At 40.9% G+C, this 24,633-nt stretch overlaps 1 protein-coding gene across 5 annotated transcripts in view; it reads right to left on the bottom strand.

Annotated features, from left to right (window-relative positions):
* The window catches only part of ano10a (anoctamin 10a), an 85,642-nt gene extending 61,028 nt beyond the window's left edge, over positions 1-24,614 (bottom strand). For 2 of the 5 annotated variants that reach the window (XM_005463986.4, XM_025911154.1), the window contains exons 1-13: positions 24,500-24,612; positions 17,568-17,623; positions 16,307-16,462; positions 16,031-16,228; positions 15,512-15,646; positions 13,951-14,070; positions 13,561-13,745; positions 12,746-13,130; positions 8,664-8,719; positions 8,474-8,548; positions 8,148-8,336; positions 7,857-8,048; positions 7,374-7,502 (exon numbers count right to left, since the gene is read on the bottom strand). In XM_005463986.4, the coding sequence (XP_005464043.1) occupies positions 7,374-7,502; positions 7,857-8,048; positions 8,148-8,336; positions 8,474-8,548; positions 8,664-8,719; positions 12,746-13,130; positions 13,561-13,745; positions 13,951-14,070; positions 15,512-15,646; positions 16,031-16,228; positions 16,307-16,442 (1,800 nt within the window). In that variant the 5' untranslated portion in view covers positions 16,443-16,462; positions 17,568-17,623; positions 24,500-24,612. Of the gene's footprint in view, positions 1-7,373; positions 7,503-7,856; positions 8,049-8,147; positions 8,337-8,473; positions 8,549-8,663; positions 8,720-12,745; positions 13,131-13,560; positions 13,746-13,950; positions 14,071-15,511; positions 15,647-16,030; positions 16,229-16,306; positions 16,463-17,567; positions 17,624-24,499 lie in introns of all 5 variants that reach the window. The other 3 variants (XM_025911152.1, XM_005463988.4, XM_025911153.1) reach the window with 3 other exon arrangements.
* Positions 24,615-24,633: the final 19 nt, after the last annotated feature.

Below are 24,633 nucleotides of genomic sequence, written 5' to 3'. Positions count from 1 at the left end.
TTTAGCACATTTTGCTGTTACCATGGAACTAACTGCACTTCAATCCACCGTCAATCTTACTGATGAGACACAAACAGAAAAACTGTCTTTTCATAGGTGATCTGACTGGGGCAGAACGCATCATTCTAACAGCTAGCTGCTATGCTGTGTTTTCACTACAGTTTTCTTCATGTTACCTTAAAGTCATCTGAACAACTCATCCTACATGCTTCAAAGCAGTGAACCAAAAGCTGTGAATATTTATCTGCATGTTATGTTGTGATTTTTAATACATTTCAAGCATTTTATTTCACCTGTCATTGGGTATTGTGTGTAGAATGTTGAGGGGAAAAATGAATGAGAACATGTGGAAAAATTGTATCGCAATTTTTTTTGTCTGCAGGAGAAACCCTGCTTTTGCTTCTTGATGTACACAGCAAGAATAATAAATGTATTTAAATATTTGTTTTAATCAACTTTATTCAGTCAGGAAACATGAATGCACCAGCATGTAGTTTGAATACGAAAGTTTGGTTTTTAGGCTCTGAGCTCATCACTCACCAAAAATATTGTATATCAAATTAGGGAGTGATGATGAGTAGGCATGCGAATGCTGGGGACAGCCGACAGCGACGCCGACGTGAGAGGGAGAGATCGCAACTTTTGGGAGAGTGTGTTTGCTGTATGATGTGAGGACAGCGAGGTGCGTTAGTCTTTACGATGCAGTGCAACTTGATTCGTGAGGTCTGACTCAGCGTAAAGTAAAGCTGCATACACCGGTTTTATTGACCAGGTGGCAGCACAATGAGCTGTAAACACAACATGAGGTCTACATTAGACAATAAAGTTATGTCATGATCGACATATTTGCATGCAGTAGCTTGCACATCAAGCAGAAACACTCATTAGTATTCATTTTGAGTCACGAGTTTCTTGTCAGCCAATAACTTTAAGGCCAAATCTAAGTCTCCTCTTAGCTGTGATGCGGTCTCCAGTGACTACTGTGGGAATTACACGATGAGAGTCGTGATAAACTTGAGTCATCCTGATGATGGGTCAAATATCTATGCATACTAATAAAGGTTCCACTCGGGGACAAACACACCAGTGGAATTATAAAAACACTGGTTCTAGATAATGATTGTGGAAGCAGGAGGCATCATTCTCTAATTGCTCAAAGAAATTCTATTAGCTAACTGTGATAACGTAAAGTCCAAGGAAATAATAACACAACGTTCCATTCAGTGCTATCACAAACAAAACAAAACAATGCACTGCAATACAAAATTAATACCTGTTGAGTGGGGTCATTTCATTACATAATACAGGTTTAGAAGATTAAGTTCAAAGCTTCTCCAGTGTACACAAAGCTCAAATACAGAGTGGGAGGCTAGACTAGTTTATGGGTGAATCCTGGCCTGCTGCTGCTCTGTGGTTGCCAGCAGATAAGATAATCTTATTGTCTTATAAAACAGTGTAATGAGATTACTGTGCGGTGGGCTGCTGAAAAAGACAATTTGACAGACACACATAAAAAACTGTCCCATGCAGGCACCTTAATCACCACACAGAGCTACGTTAATGTCAGGTCTTTGGCTTCACTTAGATAACAAAGTTGATAAAACCCTTCCTGTACTGACTCGTAATCAGCTTTGTGAGCAATTAGTATGGTCTGTATTATAATAACATACTTTGAACTGGTAGACTTTGGCTTAATTAAAGCAGCACAGAAAAGCATTTTTATATTACCATGACACTCAGTGACTGAGTGTAACAAGACAGATTCATTTACCTGACTGCTGTTCCACTCTGCTTTATAGGCCATAATGTAAATGTTCGTTCAGTCTCGTCGTTCAACTCGGTCCCATTTATGATGGTCCCAGAGCATCTAACAGCCTTTAAGACAGATATTTGCCTCTAAAAATTATGATCAAACCAAATTTTAAAGGAGAGTGCTGGACTTCATAAAAGTTTGTGTATTTAGAGTGAATATAAGCCTTACAAATTAAATGAAATGCATAATAACCCCTACGGATGCTTTTATAAACAATTATGGCCAGCAGGTTACATACACTCATCATGGGCATGTGCAATCATCATGTATGTAGTACAATCAGCTCCAAGAAGCCCAAAATTACTGTGACATTCATGCCCATGATGAGTGGACATGAGTGGATGTAAACCTCTGACTACTACATACATACATGCATACATACATACTGACTACTGTTGCTTCTTCAAGCTTTAACTAAATTTATTGTTGTTTGCACTATAGACTGTCTCAAGCTGTAAACATCACTTAGGGCCTTAGGACATATGTCTGTATCCTGTGCACTAATATTCTCTGTGATCTTGTCTCCCGTCCTTTCAGGTCCCTTGTAAGCAGACACACTTCAGAGTCCCTGCACTGTTTCTTAGGCTGCTCCGAAATGAGTCGATTATAACAGACAGACCCGTGACTCTGAAAGAAAGTCTCTGTCTCTTTCAGCGGCAGGCTGGCCAGTTGCCTAGTTACTGCTCGCTGATGTGTGTAAACCCTATACAGCAATTACCCAGGTATCATAGCACTGCTGCTGGAAAGCGACGCGGCGAAGCCCTCGCGCCCGCTCCCAACCCACCCCCATAACAGAGATAAGAGGAGCTGAGGGTTTTGATTTGAACCCTCAGCTTTCTGAATCAGCCTGCTCTTATTAAAGAGATGACGACCGACTTAAGAAGAGCAATGAGAAATGTTTCCATGGAAAAAAAACCATCTGTGATCTTCTGTCTGTCTGCACTAAGAATGTGCTCCACCTGGAGTTAGCTGTATTTAACAATGTATGCACTCACAGACCTGTTAGCAGCTTTAATTAGAAAGTGTTCATCCAAAGGCAATATACTGGCTGCTGAATCAATAAACTACATGTATGTGTATTCATGTGCAGCTCTTCTTTCATACACTTAACATTACACAAGCTGGCTCTCACTGTTCTTGTTCTGCCATCTCTTTAATAGCCTGTTTGCTCAATTCTAGGAAATGTGGTTGATGGTAGCAGGCAAGAACGTGCTTGGATGTCCAATCAGCTTAAGCTCTCTCTCTCTCTCTCTCTCTGTCTCTCTCTCTCTCTCTGTCCCTCTCTCTCTCTCTCTCACACACACACACACACACACACACACACACAGGTTTCCTCTCCTCAGTCAATCGTTTTCCTCGTCTCTCTCATCAGCCCTGTCAGTTCTGCTCTCAGTCCCTTCCTTCCTGTTTCTCCTCCTTTTGCTTCCCCATTCACTCATTTTATCTCAACTTTGATCCAAGCCTTCCATCACAGGTCTGCAGTGTGCACTAAAGAGAAAAGCAAGGAAATGCATGACACACCTGACTGATGCAGTGTGTCGCGGCAGGATGGATTGCTCATATACAACCACCGCAAAGTGAGAGTGAAAGCCAAACACCAAGCTGTGAGCCAACCTGGTTTCCCTCTGTGTTTGCAAAAGCAGCATCACACCTCCTCTCATGATTCAGGTGAGTGAGGCAGAGTGCAAATCAAACAGAGAACATGACCCCCAGGCCCAAAGCGCAGTCCTCTGCTATAAAAAGTCATGTTCATTTCTAGTCAGCCCAAAAGACAGTTTGAAGGAGGAGAGGATGGATTAGAGGCAGCATGCTCCAAGTGTGACTTACTGGAGTCCCTGGAGTCTTTAATCAGAAAAAGTCTAGAGTAAGGGCACATGTAATGTACGCGCACACACACAAGCACACAAAGCGTAAGTGACAAAAAAAAAATGCTACTGTGTTACAAATTGAAGCTGGAGGGAATATCAGAGAAGTTGATAATAATAAGTAATAACAAACAAATTGCGTAAAAACCCACCTGGTTGATTAAAATTTTAAAATATCTTCAGTCCTATTAAAGGACATCCATCTGTTCATTTGATTATCATTACATTCTTTGACTCAACTGGATCGGCACTGCATGGTTTATGTCTTAAACTCAGTGTATAGACTGAATAGATGGATGTAACATTCAGCTCTTAAAAGCCAAAGAAGCCAGTGTGGAGGTGTCTTAAACCTGCATTCTACTAAACCTGCATGACTCCTCTGTTGGCAAACAGAAGATCAGCTGTTTGGAAGTTTATGGTAGAACGATCTGGCCTGATGAGTTCATGGCTTCTGTTGCTAGTTTCAAGTCACACCACATCCAACGTGATATTCATTTAGTAGATTATGGCCCCCATTACAGTCAGAAATGGAGGATTAACCATGGTATGCTCACTGGCTAATGACTTGTGAAAGACAAGTTTTTAACTAAAGACAGTGATGGTGAAAATCTTCAGATTTTGGCTTCCCAACAGAAATAGTATATAGTAATAGTAATAGTGTGTCTTATATACAACCAAGGCAAGCAGTGAAACATAAAAACAGCCATCAATTAAAATGATACTAAAGTGAAAACAATCTCTGTCCTTACAGCTCAGACCAGCATTTCGGACCAAAACAGATCTCATATTGCCCGATTACATCTATCCTGAAATTTACTGCCCCCCTCTGGCTGCACTTGGTAATTGTCTCTGGAAGCTAGTTTGACTATCAGCTGTTAAATCTCTGTCATTTTTTCTGGGAGCGTTTATGTCATGCTGACAAAGGCTGGAACTGAGAGGAGAGTAGCAGGAGTCGATGTAGGACGGTCATTCCACTTGCTATTAATTTCAATTAAAGTGTCTGCAGTTCAGCCAGAGGCACAGCAGGTGGCACTTGTGAGATATTTCTCTGAAAACTTGAAGGGTGGGATTTCCCACTGAGCCCTTCTCTAGCATTCTTTCTATGCTCCTTTTTTACCCTCATCCCTGAACTGTGGAAAGGGCAAATGGCATGTTCAGCCTCCCTGAGCATGGCTCTGATGGGGGCTTCTTCCTGTTAAAAGGGAGTTTTTCCTCCCCTCTGTTGACAAGCGCTAGTTTGCAGGGGATTAGGCAATCATTTGGGTTCGCTCTCTAATATTGCAGGGTCTGTATTTTTCATATTTCCTCATGACGTCTGTCACTGTAGATGATACAGCACCCCAGACCAGTACAGACCATTGACCCATTTACTTTACCTTCAATGAGCATGAAAGTTGACCTCTTTGACAAACTTCACAATATTCAGCTTTTTAAGATGCTCAATCTTTTTTTTTTGGCAGTTTGTGTATGTGTACTGTCACACTGTTGTCAGAGATGATGAGGAACTGGAGTGCAGTTGGTTCATCCACTCTTCTTACCCATCTGTAAAAGTCTCTGCATGTCATTGATGGTGCATGAGCAGTTACCTGCAAAACGACCTATTCTCATCAGTAACATCTGCACTTGGAAATTAATCCAAACACAGAGCTGTTACACCCCGACATATTGTCAGTAAGTAAAGTTAACAAAAAAAAAAAATCAGTGAGCTGTGTCATCAGATCATGTATAATGTAGCATGTTGTCATCAGACCCATGGTTCTCAAAGTGGAATCTGTTAACACCACAGTTCCCTCACAAAGGACTCCAGGGGGGTTTGATGATTCAATTCACTTGATTCTATTTGGATTTCCTATTTATCACCATACACTGTGGAAGAGACACATACCATCCCATTTCTCTCACTTTCAATTTCAACAGCAGACAGTAGCAGATGCATTAACTGTGACCAATCATCTTTTCCAAATGGTGACTCTTTGGACAAAAGACACATCTAGGAGGCAGATTCTGCAGCCCATGAGACAAAGCAAGGCTAAAACGATTCAATCCATCTCACACTAACAGACAACTCCCAGTAAAAAGAAAGGTTTAAACAAACCCAGGCTTATCCTGGCAGCTGCTGCAGGAGAAATATCACCCACAAAGAACAACATCTCTGTGAACTACAGAGTTTTCAGCTGTGTGTGCCGACCACACGTTCAATCAAACATGCAGACGATCGATATGACCCAGTTTCTGCCTTGGCATCAGCAGAGAGATGTTGTACAGTGAGCTACAGTACACTTTAAAGAGCATTTACAGTCTCAGGCAGCAACCAGACAGTTAGAACAATCGTCCCTCAGGAGGTTGTTAAAGCAGCACAAACGTACAACTGTTTTCTTTATGAATGTCCTTAATAAAAATCTCCATACTGCAGCACCTCCCATTCACTACATCCTCACCTGTTTGTGCTGTTCTTTTGAGCTTCCCCCTCCGGAGGCAGGAGGTGTGTTAGGCTGCACTGTTTGAACAGGGCACATAGAAAAGGGGAGCGGGCTGACTATATGTTAACAGAGGTAGAATCAGGAGAAGAGGAATCTGCAGCGTGAATGCTCAAATTATCACACACACACACACACACACACACACAAGCTCAAACAATTATAGGCTGAATACGCACAGTGCAAATTTCATTTATGTGCGCACACACACACACACACACACACACACACACACTCTCCACTCTGCCCGTCACCCTCAGCCCTTGCTGTGAATCTGCTTTGGGCTGTGGCTCCATCTAGTGAACAAAAATCTGCATCTGGCACAACTACAAAACAGGGCGGTGTTAACATGAACGCTATTAAACATGACCAACAAAAATGATTATGATATCTATAGAAAATAAAAAATACAGGAATAATGCTACAAGTCCAATTTTTGTGTTGTCTTCCTTGGTAAATTCACTGATCCTTAAATGAAAGTGAATGGCAAAATTGCCTCTATAACCATGCAAAAAGAATGACTGCACAGTTATCACTATATCTAACTAACTACACATAATTATAACCAGATAATAATCAGAATGGAGAATACAGTTTTTTTCAAAACAGGCGTATTATACTCGTATTATAGGCGTATTATATACTATATTATATCACAAAGGAGATAAGTATGACAAATTGCTTTCCAGCGTTCCATTTAGATGTGTTTGTTCCACTCCTGGCAAAACATACTCAGTGGCATGGCTCTGTGAGATGCTTGTGCCATCATCAATGGAGTCATTTCTGCTGCTGTGTTATTTCTGCTATTATAAATATACCATTTACTTTCTGCCAAACCAAACAGCAGAGTTGCAGATAAGCAGCTCTGCACAGTGATGAATCATGTAGTTTTACCTTTAATTAGTGGAGATGTATGGATTGTTGTCAGCTGAAAAGGTAAACGGGTTAAGTAATAACATCGGAACAGTTCTTTAAAACTTTCTTAAAGCGTCAGAACCGATGTATTTGGGGATCCATGGCCCATGTTGAATAAAAACCCAGTTGATCACATCTTTTCATTAATTCTCCTTATCAGTTGGGTCACTTTTGAAATTTTATATAAGACTAGTCAAGCTTTGTTTCATAACATCACAAAGTTACTCCAAAATACTACATAAATCTGACCTTTGTTTACCAGTCTCAGGTCACACATTACGTGTGTGTGTGTACGTAAATTACCTCAGCAGCCACCGTACACAGTATGAGCTGTGTCTCTGACTCAGGGAAGTAGGATCTGACTTGTGGAGACATGCCAATCAGTGCACAGTTGGTCACAACAGCTATCACACTCATGGCTTCAAAGGCGAGCTGCACACAGAGGCAGAAAGACAGCGACAGTTATTCGTTTCCACGAATGGAAACCATACCTGGCAGCTGGGCACAGCACAGAGTCAGTGATATGTCATTTTTAATGGAGCAACTCTGTTTAAATTAAGACAGCATGTTAAAAAATACAATGATTTGTCCACAGAAAGCTTTAATGTTCACACTACCCCAATAACATTTCTGAAGGACGTCCAATATAGCAGTAAGGATGTGCAAGATATCTGTGTCCTTCAGTAGTTTAAGGTTGTACAGCAATATTTGTTAAATAAAAAACTACCAAAAATCATTCTTTTCTCATAAACATCAGCAACTGCATTCAAAACTAAATAAAAATACCTGCCAGACTCCAATGTTTGCAGCTGGGTCGGCGAAGGGTCGTTTGAACACTCGACACATCTTGAAGGCGTCAGAGTAAACCTCGGTGATGTTGTTTAAAACCACAAGGACAGCAGCCAGAGGAAAGACACAGGAGAACAGACTGACATAACCAAACAGCAGGAAGAGCTCCAGGTAGTCATCAAATGTTCCCTGAGCAGGAATGAGAGCACAGACAGACACACAGACACAAATAAAAAAATGCCGTAGAAGATGACATTTGATTTCTGATTAAAGATCACATGTACTGACCAAGTACGTGCTCATGTCGGCCTCGAGCCGGACCTGCTCTACCAGCGGAAGCTCTTTCTCCTCGTACATTCTTCTCTTCTGGACTTTACGAATCATCTTTTTGTTCCGTCTCCTCTGCAGCCAGTACGGCAGGAAGGCCTCCATGAACTGATTCAAGATCTGACTGGTGATCAACAGGGTCGCCAGACTCTGGAAAGAGCGCAGACACAAAGAAATATCAACAGAAACCAGGGTAGGTGAGAGAAACAAAGAAATGAACTGTAAAAACTAGAGGAGCAGAACGATGGGAAGTAAAATCAAAGAAGGAATGAAGGAGGCAGACCTACCTGTCTGAGAAGCTCCATGTCCTGCATGACAAAGGCAATGTAGAAGAGCGACGCGAAACAGCTGAAGAAGTTGAACTAAAGAAAAAGAGTGAGGATAGTTATGAGAAGTGAGATGGTGATAAGAAAGGCTGCACTCTCCTCAATAAAGGGTACAGTTGGCAGAAAACTGTGGATAACTCATTTCACTCACCACCAAGACTTTGAGTACCAGGTGATTTTGATATGAAGACTCTAGCCTGTGATTTTCTAAACACACGGAAAACATGTCAGCAACAACTCATCGCAATGTTCACAGCAGAGGCTCGCTGGATGAAAACCTTTTACAGTCAATGACTGCCAAAAATCTGGAACCCATGGACCTGACCAAAGCCTGACTTTTCCTCCTTAGCTGGACTGGGGTCAGCCCATTAAGAACATTTCTTTTATTTGCCTTAAGAAGCATCTAAGTACTTTCATATTTTTATTATTTATTTCCAAATTCTGTGAGAATATTGAATTCTCCTGAAGAATCAGGGCCCATCATACCTCATCAGACCTCATATTACCACATTATCCCAATAATCTAAGTTTGTGCTCACAGGGGATCACATGATTGTTGAGGTTCTCTCTAACATTGTAGGGTTTTATCTTACAATATGTGTTTGGTTGGTTTATCCTATTGATGGCTTCACTTCCATTTACTGAGAGCTGTACTGTATTGTGTTGCTGTACAAATAAAAAGTTGCTGTGAAGAGTGATTGAATGATACAATGGATGAAACTCTAAACCTTTTGATCTCCCTTACTTGTCATAACTACATATAAAATAGTTGTAATTCCAAAAGATTTAATGCAGTTTCTTTGCTAAACCATTTGAAATACACAATTGAAGTCTGTACTTTTATCGTTCATTCATCATTAGCTTGTCATTTATTTAATTAAATCAGCTACACAAACTGATTTACTAATGTTTGCAACATGCATTTTACTGCCAAATGCGCTGAGGTTGAACGCTGGGGGGAAAAAAAGCACATCTTATTTTTCTGCTCGATATGGTGACAGTCGCTGCGTGGAGGAGGAACAAAAGTGTATCGGTTAACAAGCTACCTAATTCTAAATTGGCTCAGTGACTTCAGTGATGACCTGGACCTGGATGACCGGCAACAAAACTTCTTACAACACTTTAGCTTTTGGTGTCTTCAACATACTGTGGCTTCTGCGGCAGGAATTTCACAGCCTGCACTAGGGATGGGTATCGAATCCCGGTTCTTGTTGAGAACCAGTTCCCACTGTTTCAATTCCTTGGAATTGTTTGCCATTTTTGCAAATGATTCCCTTATCGATTCCAGTCGACCCGAATGACGTCACCATGTTGTGGAGCGTCATTTACCTGGCAGGAAACACGGCGCCTAAGCGGCTCAAATGCTCAAAAGTTTGGTTATACTTTACGAGGACGGATGACAACGGGGCAACTTGCAATACTTGCAAAGTAGATATTTCATTTAAAGGAGGAAACACTACGAATATGCAAAAGCATTTGCTTACAAAACACGCGATAACCTTAAATGAATGTCGTGTTTTTAATTCCGCTCCGGACTCGTGAATCTCAACCCAGCAGCAGCGGTAACATTTGCACGTCCTCTCCCGTTAATGCGGCAGGTAAATAATCAACTAACAGTGCATATTATGTTAGCGTGATCTGCCTTATTACAAAACCTGCCATTACTGTGCGCTGCATTTAGGTGACCATGATGAGAGAGACAGACAGAGTCTGGCTGGCAGTTCTCGCTGCAGTCTACCGGTACTGTCTCCTTTCAGGCCAGGATAGACGAATGTCACCGAGCAGTGACTAAGTCCAAAGGCTTGCACCCATTTGCCACAGCAGATGCCCCCGATTTTCGGTAAGTGAATGTGTTTCATTGTAGGCAGGAACATTACTAGATATTCTTGTGTAATTGCTACAGAATAATTTATGTTATACTTTGTTAATGCTACAGAAGAATATTTATTTTATTAATTTACATTTACAATTTTTTTCCTGGGGACCCTGTGACACCCCATTGAAGAGCCGTAGGCTGTGGATCTCTTAAGATCTCACTGTTGGGTTTGTAAGGCCATGTTACTCCTAAATTTCTATCTTGTTCAAAGAGAAGATATAAAACAAAGTTCTAAGCTAATCGACCTTAGTGTTCTCCTTTTTTAAAAAGAATCGATGCAAGTCAGGCACTTTATTTGTTCCCAGACTTCAAGCTCAAGCCCTCCACCAGAGCCTACACTATTAGAAACTATCCTACAACTCAATCCAACCAATAGAGGGATGATTTCCTTGCTTTACAATAAAATGTTAAATTTGGCACATACCTCTTCATCCAAGCTCAAGACACTGTGGGAAGGAGACCTAAACGTGACAATCTCTGACGAAACATGGGCTTCTATACTTAGACATGTCAACACAACATCATTATGTGCCTGCCACTGTTTAATCCAGTTCAAAGTGGTGCATAGAGCCCATTTCTCAAAATCCAGATTATCCCGTATCTATCCTGAAATCACTCCACATTGTGACAGATGCAAAACTGCTGAAGCCTCACTGTGGACCACATTGAGGACCACATGTGGACCACATGTACTGGTCTTGTCCCAATCTCATTCAGTTCTGGTCGGACGTTTTTCATACCCTGTCCAGGATTTTCAGTGTGACGCTGGCCCCTGGCCCCCTTCTCGCTCTGTTTGGCATCAGTGAGAATGAGGTGCTTCTACCGGCCTCTAAAAAACAGGCACTATCATTCTGTTCTCTGTTGGCCAGGAGGGCAATCCTACTGAGGTGGCGGGACGCTGCCCCTCCCACTCACAAACAGTGGTTATATGACCTCATGGCCTGTCTAAAACTGGAAAAGATAAGACACTCACTTCAGAACTCCACTGGGAAATTTCAAAACATGTGGGGACCCTTCCTTGATGATTTTCAAAATCTATAAGAATTTTTCAGCAAATTCTCTTAAGTCAGGTGTGGAAATACAGTGTGCAGGTCTAGGGCAGTGACCTGGGTGGGAATGAATGGAATTATTTTGCAGGGATTATGTTACTTTGGGATACATCATACATATGTTTATATTTTTCTTTCTTTTTTCTCTTTCTTTCCCTTTTTTTTCTTTCCTTTTATTTCACAGCTGAAGATACATTTCTGAACTCATTTTATAGCCTAAATGTACTTCGTAACCTTAATGTACAGATCATCTGTAACCCTTCTTTTTTCTTTCTGTTTATATGTATAATATATATGTTGATGTTTGTGTATAAAAGGAAAACCTCTTAATAAAAAGACATTGTTTAAAAAAGAATCGATAAGAGAATCGATAAAGAATCGAATCGTTAAACAGAATCGAAAATGGAATCGGATCATGAAAATCTTATCAATACCCATCCCTAGCCTGCACTGTGGGGTTCAAAGTGAAATGGCTGAAGAACAAAGAGAACACATGGATGATGATGTTAACTTTGGACCCTGTCCTGAAAGTAATCAGACCTCGGATGGACATCAAAGCATGGGAAGTCTGAACAGCAGTCCATTTTTAATTTTGATGTTTTGAATTGGTTTCATAGTTTGAAGGTGCTGTTTGCTTTTGTTCTGGTCAATCCATTTACATTCATCAACTTTAAAAACATATTTTTCCTTAATAAAAGTTTTTATTACACTCAAATTAAATCGTTCTAATTTCAGCACCATGGACAGTGCGCATAGTTTTCATCGCGATCTCATGAGCTGTGCTATTAAACACAGAACTGTTTTTAGTGGTGGACCAACACAAATTCATCTGCATGATAATACCTAAGATAGAGATCACACACACACACACACACACACACACACACACACACAACACACAAGATTATTGTAGGGTCTTGACCGTATAATAAAAAATTATTTGGCCTTAAGTCTACCCAATGAGACAAAACGGTGCAAACTTAAATAAAGGCAAATCAAGAGACTGTTGAATTAAAACATTTCAATTACAGGAAAACCCTAGCCTTACGCTGCATCGTGTTAACTCATCAGCTGTGGATTCTGCTTGTGATATCATCAACAATCAAAAAATTGGATGAAAAACTTTATCAATGCCAGAGCTAGAGGGCTAATTTCATATTTAGATGAAGACAGGAATAAAGGAGAGGGCTTGGAGTAGAGTGAGTGAAATCATAGGACTCCATGGTAACTTATGAACTGGCTGTGAGCTGTATTAATGCAAGAAACATGGTTTGGTGTGAATGCACAATAATGAAAAAGTCGACTTACCCCATTCAGTGAGGAACTCGGCAGCATATCTGTAGATGAGGTTCATCGCCTCTATGACCACAGCATAGATGATACTAGGGATGAATAGCAGAATGTGTGTCCAGAATGTGGGGTTCTCATCATAGATGGACAGAGCCCACCCCTCCATCAGGAAGTAGATCATCATGACGTAGAGGGACAGGTAGAGGCAAAGCAGGACGAAGGGCAGAGACACAAGGTAGACACGCAGGTGCCTCTTGGAGGTGGGATAGATAGGCTCTGCACGTCCCGTCACAGGGTTGTGCCCGAGCACGCCGTGAAATCCAGGCCGAGGTTCTTCAAAGGCCTTTTTTCTGCACAGTGTGCCCCAGTAGTAGGCTAGTGAGGCACTGCGTCGCTTCCATAACTGGTGGGCACAAAGGTTCAGCAAGTCAGCTGAAATGTTTGAAAACTCTGTTACGATTTTAATAAACACTTTTGGAGTTAAGACCACATTGCAAGCAGCAGAGGGTAATAATTTCCTCTCTTGTTTAGTGTATAAAAGAATGAAAAGTTAAACCACACATCACAGTTAAACTTCTGAAGGGCTTGAAAAGATTCAATCTCTTTACATCAAATAGCTGAAGATTCACCCCTCCACCACCCCAGCATCCACCTGCAGGCTTTGGAGCATATTTACTCATCACTGCCCAATTTCTATGTGTATCACATTTTCAGGATGGTGAGCTTTGTGCCCCCACACACCAAACTATATTCTGCAGCCATCACAGATGGCACAGATCACAGATCAATAGGTAGAACAATATCATACTGCATACTGTTTAATGTCTCCTTACCTCCAAGATAACAGTGCACCAGACCAAGTTGAAGACAGCAAAGACTACATATTTGTCATAGTCCTCCCAGTCAAAAAGATAGTAAGGCACCCCAATGAGGGCCATAGGCACCAGCGCAAAGGTGAAGTACTCCAGGAAGCCAAAGTAGAGAGCCTGGCCCTCACCATAGTAGTGTCTGATGTCATCTGAGGATAGAGATGAAAGAGTCAGTAGTGATCAGGAGCACTGACAGTGCATCGCTCCCATTACAGTCTGGGGACATATTAGAAACTGCAGAGGTACAGACACCTGTTTTGCAAGTGTGCATACTCCATAACGTGGACTGTTCATTTTAATCACACAATGTATTCAAGAGTGACCATGAAAAATAATGGCACAAGATGCACTTACCCAGAGGCTGAAGGGACAACTTCACTTTTTTATACCAGGAAAAAGAAAGCCTCTTGAGTTCTTCTTTTTCATGCAGAGGAAACATCTGGATTAAGATCCCTTTGGAGAGCAGTCTGCGAACTAAGATGCAAGTAAAGAAAACAACAAAAAACAGCATGTTACTTTCTGTCTCACCCCTCACCCCCACCCCCCGCTCTAGTCACGTACAGTGATGATAAAACAGGAAGTTTTTACTCAAACTTGTGAATTATTTGGAAGATATTCCACATGAAAACCTTCTGGCTGCATTTCCATCCTTCACTTGCGTTTTTCTGAACTCACTTTCCCAACTAAATAAACATGCAGCTTCATTTTGTAAAACAAGGGCAGGCTTACAATAGCTGGGAGCCGGCCCATTCCACACAATACAATAATGACTATAGCAATAATTACTATTGTCCAATATGCAGCAGTTAAATATGAGCACATGAAAGCGCTATCATTTCATCTGCCATTTTTTGAGTGCATCATTTGTCAAAAAATAATTACATTCTATTTTAACACGATTTGTCAAATACAAGCATTGAATAGAGGCACCCTATCTTCAATGCAAGTTCATTGGTTCCTTATCTCACTTTGGGACTATTTCACTGCATTTGCATATTTATTGTTTCCATACTGAAGACAGACGAAGGGAGAGGGTTGCAGAGGCAGCAGGGTGGGAAGAGGACACAGTCTACAGTCTGCTACCATTACTACTACAGGAATCTCTAAATCAACCGTAAGCAAGTGTGGATGTACCACAGGAGAGGCTCAAACAGACAAATCCGTCACAAGCTAAAACTGAGAAAAAAAAAATAGGAGTGAAATTATCTAATCTGTGTATCAGCTAATAAAAACATACTCTGCTGTGGCTAATGTTGTTATAAACAGGTTCTAACAAATGTCTTTCTGATAGTTTTATGATTAAATGCTGAGTGTATATTTAACTAAGGTTGAGGAGTGATAAATCATTTAGCCCTGACTAAACCATGATTTACACAATGTGTTCTCTTTGTGCATCAAACAGACCAAAGTGAAAACAGTCAAGTCTCTAAGTTGAGAAGCTGGACCTGTATTCCTATACAAATGAAATGACTGATCAATTATCAAAATGTTTATCTGTAAGCAACAGAATGAAAAACAGTTTAGGGGAAGGGGACAAGCATAAAATTGGCCACAGTATCAAAACCCTGTATAATAATACACTGCCATGTTTTACTCACATCACCTGTGTGTGGTTTTACTGCTGTGGTTGATCAGTTTCCCAGTTTTATTCTGGGATGTCTGCACATGCTAATTTAGTACAGTTTCCTGGAATTTCAGCTGTTAAATTCAGCAGTGCTGTGAAGTACCGGCAATCTGTCCAGCATGTACCCTGCCCCACCACCTTCAGCCGGATAAGCAACAAAGAATATGCATGAAAAAAAGAACTAGATGAGACCGTTTTCTTTTGTCTTCCTGTGAGTGAAATACACAACATCAGCAAACTGATCACTGCAAAGCTAATTTGAAACAGACTGAGACATGAACACAGACTCACTGATAGATTTCCCAGGGTAGAGCTTGGCATGACTGTATCCTGGAACATTAGTCTCCTCTTTGGCCCGCAGCGTGTCCAGCTCATGCTTGATAACATACTGACACTCAGCCATACTGAGGAAGCTGTCTCCATCCCCTGAAGAGACGGAACACAAACACAGTGCCATTCACAACAAAGGCATGTTTTCACAGGCTGTTACAGTGACGCCACTCATTTCAGACAGAGTATGTGAGCGGTGATGAGACTCAGGGGCAGTGCTCAGATTGATTTGTGTTGAAGATGAATCAAATGATGCATTAAATGCCCCTTATTTATGCAAGTCTGCACAGAGCTGACTTAACAAGGAGGCTGATAAATATGGTAGTGATACGGGTTACCTCTGACTGCGATTTAAGGTTTCTGAAAACCAGCTAACACAAAGAAAGCCTGGCTGTGTTAAACTGCAAGGCTGCAAGTTAACAATAACAATAAGATGCTAGTCTAAAGCATACGTATTCACAAACTAAACAGCAGACTTGCCTTTAAAATCTTTGAAGTTGTGTTTGCTGGCAAAGGTGAAGGCCCTCATGGACCCATCAGTACACTCCTTAAAGAGCCCCAGATCCTCTGCACCACAGAGCAGCCTCTGCATGGAGGCCCCCACCAAAAACATGTTGGGGTTTTCCTTCTCCTTCACCCCGATTCCAGGTCCCAACTGCTCCACCAGCAGCTCAGCACCTGGAAGAAATTACAGGATGAATAATAACACGTCAAACAAGGGAAGATGATTCGAGGGGCGCAGACGATCTTCCACACCTCCATTCTGTTGCCGGTCTCTTATCCTGCTCAGCAGCCAGGTGATGGCCTCCTCCTTGGTGTCTGAGGCCAGCTCCAGCACCACCAGAGGAGCAAACCTGGAGCCACTGCTGTCTACTGACGACTCCTGCAGCATCGTCCCTCCTCCCAGGAAACCTGCATGACAGAAATGAAAACAAATACATTGCTGTTGTCCTGATTTCCTTGAGTCCCAAGTGTGAAATACAGCACAGACTGCTGTAGAACAAGCTTTGCTTTGAACAACCAAAAGTAATTATTGTTATTGCCAATAAACGGAAACACTGCTATCTGCTAGAAAGGCCTGTTTGTCACTATCATCTTCAATTTCAGTGTACTGCAAGACTGGCAGGACAAGCTGAGCTCGTGCTAGGCCTAATCATCAGGAGTTTCTGTATTTTTACAACTCTTTTTAACTTAGTAACTCTGGTAATATCCATCCATCCTCTTCTACTTATCCTTGTCAGGGTCGTGGTGGGGGGGGCTAGAGCCTATCACAGCTGTCGTAGGGCGAGAGGCGAGGTACACCTTGGACAGGTCGTCAGTCTGTCACAAAGTTAACTTATAGACACAGACAGCTATACACACCCACATTCTCTTGTAATATCATAGAAAAAAAACCTATCCAGTAATATAGATGAAATAAAAATTGCCATTAACATCATGTATGCCATCATACATGATGACAATTTTTCTTTAGGCACTCGCAGTAGAAGTATTTTGGTATTTTTCTTTCTTAAGTCAAGTCTGAATACAATAACAAAGTCTGTCTTGGGCTCCCTGTTTCATCCTATTCACAGACTCCTAGAATTCCTGCTGTGTGGTACAACAAATTCAAAATGTCTTTACATGACTGTAATGTAATGTGTGAAATGACATCTTGGCCCAAAACAGGTAAAGAAATGACAGATAAAGTCACAATGTTCATTGAACAGGTTTACACAAAGTGTGTCAAAGCTACCCCTCCTTAGTCTGAACAGGGACCTCCCTGCAATAACCGTACTGTACCCACAGAACGGTGGAATCCGTACTGTGGGTCTGCTGCAGGTCAGCTCATGTATGAACTGTAAGGAGAGACAGACCCAGAGTACCGACAGAAACAGCTGAGACTGCTGTACCCAGAAAGGGAGGAGCCTGTGTGTTAAAGAAAGCCCCGACATGCTGACTGCTACTCCTTCCGTACTTCTGTGTTCGTGTGTGTGTGTGTGTGTGTGTGTGTCGTTCGGGCCAGCACAACACTCACCCAAATCTCTGTATGAAGCGGCAGTGTTCCAGGCTCGGGCCGGGAACCGTGATCATCTATTGTGAACAGTAAGAAAAGAGAAGAGTGTGTGGAGTTTGAAGCGTGCTGCACCCGGTGTTCCACGTCACAGAGTAGCACTGTAAGCTGCCACACCCACCTCTGCCCCACTCCTGCTGTAGGGACGGATCAGCGGTTTTTTTTTTTTGTTTGTTTTTCCACTGAAGCTAATTTAGGAGCTCTCTGTGGTGGTCCTCAAAGTAAATAAATAAATACATGGGTAGTTTTTTAAACTGCCATTTTTTAAAAATTTCTATTGCAGTCAACTTGTAACACTATCACTTCCTGTAAAAGAGTTAGGAAAGGTTGAAGATTTTATAAAGCACCTAGAGGTGACTGCTGTGATTTCACGCTTTATAAATAAAACTGAAGGGAACTGAATAATTTGCTGACACATTTCATCCAAACCAAACAAAAGATGGACACAGCCACGTGACATCGCATCCAGAAGTGACCCGACTACAGGAAAGGGTGGAGTGCTAAGCTATCTGGTATTAGCAAGCTGCATTCGTAAAGTGAGGGGCACAGGTTCTCATTTCAGCTAATTAGTGCTGAGCAACAGACTGATGAAAGTGAAAGTAAAAGTGAAGCACGAACACGTCTCACTCACACAATAACCCATAATATTAATCAAATAATCCATTAAAATTGCTCCGATACGCATAACCACAGCCTAGCTCCGCCTACCGGTGTCCCAAACACCTGTCAGTCACAGCAGCCACACCTCTAACCATTCTTATCATCTAGGCAGATGAGTTATCAAAGACTAAATATTTTTTCCAGTGCTGTGGGGCGTTTTAACATGGAAGTCTATGGAGACTGACTCAAAATCCAAATTAGATTTTCTTATTTATTATGCACAAATTTTAGCCTAGTGGCAGTGTTTGAGCACATGTGAGAGCAACAGTGAGAGTGAGAGTACTAAAATTAAATATGATTCATGCTCTGAGCGCCACACATATTCAAATTTTTATTAAAGAATATGTAGCGCTGAAAAAAGTGATCAGAAGCCCTGAAATGTCATCTACAACAGGGTTCAATTAAAATTTGCAGTTCAGTTAGAGGAAATTACAGACAGAAACAACTGTGATAATCCTCCTTTCTGACACTTAGAATGACTAAAATTTGTACTTAATTTTAGTCATTAAAAAGTGGACTTAATGTTTTATTCAATATGAGCCGAAATTAGTCACTAGGCCCACAAAGTTATCAAGAAACTGTTGAGCAATGCTAGGCGTGAGCGCTGCGCTCCTATTTCTATAGCCAGGGGTGCACATAAGTGGCCGGCAGGTGCGCATTCGCTGTCAAAATAAAAGACGCGCACAAGATAAGGAGTTGCAACGCGCGTTTGCGTACATAAGATTTTCTGGAGGAGGACAGACATTTGTTTAGAACTCTTAAAGATGTCAAACAAGCAAGCTCCTTTAAGCAGTTACTTTGGTGTTCCTCCACCTCCAAAGAAATGTCAGAAGGAGTCCGAACCCCAAAAGAAGCGCGTATTCTCGGAAAAGTGGTTGCAGGAGGTGAGCTGGCTTCAAACAAATGATAAACGCACAAAGATGTGGTGCAGAATATGCCGTCAAAATCCCACTCTAGCGGACAAAAACAGTGCCTTTTATAAGTACGCAAACACGCGTTGCAACTTCTTATCTGGTGCGCGTCTTTTATTTTGACAGCGCATGCGCACCTGCGGGCCATTTATGTGCAGCCCGTCTATAGCAACGAGAGGCACACAGGTGTCGCCCTCTAGTGCCCATTAAAAAGAATTACAGTATAAGATATTTCCACAGACCCAGAAGCTATGTCCACCTTTTATACAATTTATGGGTATCTTAACCATATGTTGGATTATAATAATTACAATAATCTGTTGGATTATGGAAGATGGATGTGGTGACTGTGATATCAGCCATATCAGTTTGCTCTTGGAAGTCCCAGCTGAAGGTTAAACTTCACTATGATTTCAGATGGGGTTTTACCTTAAGATATTTTTTACTGTCTACTCTACTGCTGTATGTACTGTGTGCACACACACATGCAGTCCTACCAATGCTGTCACACTATTTGAATGATTTGATAGAACAAAGGGATGTAAGAATAAAGCACATATACATGCTAATGTTAAATATAACCATTTGTCAGTGCTCAGAACGGGTACCCTAACCACGTGCTATATTATTTTTAGCCTATGTATTGTCTCCAGAGTTTCAAGTATTACCAGTTTTACAGGTAACAGTTGAACTTTCCACTGATCTCTCACGCCTCCAGTTTTGTTAAAAAGAAAAACAGCCTTTGTATATTTCATTAATGCATGCTTTGTGTGTGTGATCAATCACATAATTTCCACTATCCTTGCCCACGCCTGTGCAGCTTTAAGTGACAACACTTGTGTGGGTGTGCAGTCTTTAATGAGTGTGGTTTAAAACTCAAATCCCATAGCTTGTTGAGTTGACTTTGGATATCTTTCTGTTAGGGATTATAATCAGTAACTGGTTTCATTTTATAATACAGTTAACTCGTAATGAAGGTGGCAGGATTATTTCTGTTATTATTTCTTTTACACCGAACACTGAAACATTTTCTGCAGTTACACAACAAATCTTCATGCTTCATCCTGACTATGTCAGATTTTGAAAAAAATGGCAACTATGTTAGTATTTTACATAACTTTCCTTAGGGTTGAGTAAATTCATATTCATATATATATATATATATATATATATATATATATATATATATATATATATATGTGTGTTTGTGTGAATGTAATATACAGCTTTACATTTCACATTCCGTAGCTTCTTTGTTCTCATGTGTTTTAATTAGGAGGTCAAAGACAGCAATCGCTATGACTGCAAGAATCTGTTTTAGTTCTGTAGTCTTGCTCCCACTTTTGTTTGAATACTGGTGTCTGTCAGGAAGATTACACAAAAACCACTAAAAAAAGATCACATTTTGGTCAACTTGTTGAAGAGATTAAACACAGTTATAACATATAGGAATATGCATGTAACTCTTCTTTACATGTATTACAAACATAGACTGTATAAAATATGGACGTAGCCATTGTGACATCACAAACTGTGTACTCCCGTTATGAAGCCGGGAGGTAAGTGTTTTCCATCTCCATCTTGGTGTTGTGAAACAGAATGTATGTGACTAGGTAGGCATAGGCTGTGTCCCAATTCAGGGTCTGCACGCTTGAAGTACGCATTTTAAGTGCGATTACGTCACCGCCACACAACGACGGCTGTCCCAATTCGAAGTGTACTTCAAATGCATACTCCAAATGCGCCGTCGATTTCCCCAAATATCAAGCGTGGTCCGGTGCACGCTTCGTGGTCCCATATATCCCACAATTCATAGCGCGGCGGTGGGTGTGGATAATTTTGCCGCAAAATACGGCAGAAGGGAGCGGCCGGAGAGTGAACTGTCAAAAGTAAGTACTGAATATGATGTCACTTATTTATGTGCGAATGTTTAATAACAAAGAACATTAAAACATTACTGTTGGCCACACGTCGGCAAAGTTGTGTGACATTAGTGATGTTTGTACTTTCAGCGTTAACTTGGTTTTAAACCTCTACTTATATTGACTATACATACACACATATATATAGTCGACCTTATCTTACAGAGAATGTGTGCGTAATTAAAGTCAGTCATATATCCACAAACACAAGCTGAATGTCAATGAATGCTCCTCGGTTTGCAGTCCTGAATATCACGGCACAAGCAGGATTCACTGCACTGTTAATGTTAGCTATGTTATATTGCTGCCTCTGTTCGGTGGTGTCGAGCCAAACGGACTTTAACGTGTGTTTGAACAAGCTGACAGTTCACTCATTAAGCTGAAAGAAAGATGCTTTAATCACAGGAGTCACACGTGTCCACTGTACCATCTGGGAACTCTTCTTGTTTAGCACTCGTAATAACACAAACACTAAATCCTCCTTCTCTTGTGCTGTTTTGTAGCAGTGTATACACCTGAGACTGTCACCTGTCTGTCTGTCCTGCACTCTCTCTTTCTTTCTCTCTGATTGTGTAATAAAAGTATGAACATGTATTTATAAGTTACACTTGTGTTTGAATCCTGCAGCTTATCACACATTTGATTTCCATGTGTGACAACTGCAAGTGTCCAGAGTGAGGACAGACTGAGGGACCCACTGCTGCACATCATCTGTGAGGCTTTGCACCCCTGATGATCCACCAGGACAAACTCAGCAGTGTGTGAGGAAGAGGAGGAGGAAGAGCCAGCAGCAGCTGACAGATGGAGAGAATAGACAGACTGTTCCCTGTTTGTGAAGGACTGCTAGAAAAGTTTAAAATAACTAATTGTCTGTCCTGAATCAGTCTTATTAGGTAATGTTCAAATAATTTTATCATTCCAGTGTTTTCAGTGTGGGAGAAAGTACTCAGGGCCTTCAAGTTAAACACTATGAAAGGCAGAAACAAGTTTAATCAGAAACCTAAAGTATGTATCAGCAGCAGAATGGACCTAAAAATAAATGTTTGTTTCAGTTCTATGAAGCTTTGAGTATTTTGGATTAGTAGTACTGCTGTGTTTGTTGCATCATATTGCTGTAATTGTTTATATGCTTTATATATTCTGGGGTAAGTTGATCTGTAGTGTTACATCATATTCTATAAGGATGTTATGTGTTTGTATACTTTCTGCCCAGTTTGACCCATTTAGCAGAAGTCGGCCTGTTTAAGGCTCTGATATCTATTCTGTATGACTTAAAGCAGTTATGACATGGTCTGATTTTCTCACCCAATAAAGGAATATTTAATATATCAGTCTACTCTTCATTCTATCAGAAACAGTTATCACAGCTCGTACATTTTCCTTTTTACACATGTATGTAAGCATTAATCTTAAAATGACCGTTCAGTACAGAAATGAAGCCCAACAATCATGTTTTACAGTCCTGTGGTCTCAGCCTCAGATACTCAACTAATCAAAGTGATGTCATGACAAAAATGAATGACCAACAAAACATTTTTTCTCCTTCATTTCTGTCAAACAATGCTGTATGTAACGTTTCTCGCGGTTAGTATCATGGTTGTTAGGCAACCTGAGCAGCACGACGAAGGCTAGACCGTCCCATTTCACAAGCCTCTCACTTCCGCACTTCTTGTACACTTATAGTACGCACCGTACGTAGTACGCGTAGTGCGCGTACTTCAAGCGTGCAGACCCTGAATTGGGACACAGCCTTAGACTAGAAGGATTCAGAGGTAACAGGGATCGCCCCCTGGTGGCCATTAGGAAAAAAAAATGCAGGTTTGCCCCGGACCTAAATATATACATTTTGAGAAATTACGGGAAAATTAACAACTCCAGTACCGTGCAAAAGTCTTGATTCAACCCTGATTTCTTTGTATTTTGGTTACAAAAAGTTTATTGTTACTTTAAAGTGGTTTTGAGAAATAGTTCTCCAGCCACTAAAGGTTTTTAAAAGATTTTCTTTGTAAACACATATTTATTTGATTTTGTATTCATAAATATCCAACACTTTAAACACCTTAAACATATGGCAGTAAGAAAGCAATAAAACCACAAGAAACCCAAAAAACGAAAACAAATAATTTTTAAAGAAAAGAGAAGACCCCCCCCCCCCCCCCAAAAAAACAACAACAACAACAACAAAAGAACAAAACAGGAAAAAAACAAAATAAACATGGTACTTTAAAAGTTTTTCTTTGGACATCAACTGCTCTTCACTAATACTTACAGTCCATGTATGTGCGTCATTAAAACATTTAAGGAAACAAAAGTAGTAGTGACAGACCACCCCCCAAAAAATGTATCAATACCAGACAATAAAAACCAACAAAGACCCAGGACTTTCAGTTTGATCCAGCTACGGTTCACTGAAACCATCTGAAACAGTCTCAGTGGAAGCATGGAAGAAGCCGTTGTTTAGTAAATGAAACAGAGAGAAAAGGCTGAGGTATGCCAACATACACAAGAACTGGACTGAAAACCAGTGGAGTGAAAAATCCACATTTGAAGTTTTTTGGTTCATTTTTTTTCAATATGTAAAGAAAAGGTCAGAATCAAAGTACAACAGTGACTAACTACAGCCACGTGGAAAACACAGTGGAGGCATGGTGGTGTTGAAGATCCTGTCAAAACTGGTAGAATTATGAATGCAGAAAAGATTTGTCCATCTGGAGAGCTTCTGATTGATAGCAGCTAAATATTTAATTGTGGCAATGATCCCAAAAACACTGTGAATGCAGTAAAGGCATACCTTGATGGAAACAAATATAATGGAACACATCCATCCATCATGGATTGGCCTCCTTGGAGCCCAAATCTCAGCGTTATTCATCTTCACAGAAAACGGAATGAAAGGCAAACACCCTTCAAGAAGCCTGTTTCTGAAGACCACTTAAATAAATAACAAAGCAAGCAGCCTCAGAGAGTTCAGCTGTGTGGAAAAATAAATGTTGTCATACCCAATATTGACTTTTAAGTCTGTATACTGTGCTTCTGATTATGTTTGCACATAAATCACACCTCATTCGCCTAGCACAATCTAAACGATGTGTGGCTCAAGACTTTTGCACAACACTGTAAATTAAACTTTTTTCTACATGTATCTTTATGCTGCAGGTTACATGTGCATGAGTACCTATCCCCATTAAAGATAAGACCTGAAAAATATCAGCTCAGCAAGATAAATGAGTTTAAAGACTGTTGAGAACATTCCTAATGACTTGCAGGATGATTCACCGTAAGAACGGAACCGAAGAGCTGAACAGCACCAGCAGCTGTCCGCGCAAGCTCAACACTCTTGTGTTACTTTTAAATACCCGAGTAATGTAAAACAAGGAACACAAAACGGAGTTTAAATACTTACCAAAACCCACTTCCCCGATCAGCAGCAATGTTTAGGCATAACAGACACGGCAGTTCCGCAATCTCTTCCTGGGTGCGTTTGTTTTTCTTACTAGGAAGAAACGAAGCGGAGATAGGTGGATCCACAGTAGGAAT

Source organism: Oreochromis niloticus, linkage group LG11, assembly GCF_001858045.2.
Source record: "Oreochromis niloticus isolate F11D_XX linkage group LG11, O_niloticus_UMD_NMBU, whole genome shotgun sequence".
NCBI classification, from domain to species: domain Eukaryota; kingdom Metazoa; phylum Chordata; class Actinopteri; order Cichliformes; family Cichlidae; genus Oreochromis; species Oreochromis niloticus.
This window is presented reverse-complemented; position numbering and strand designations above follow the sequence as displayed.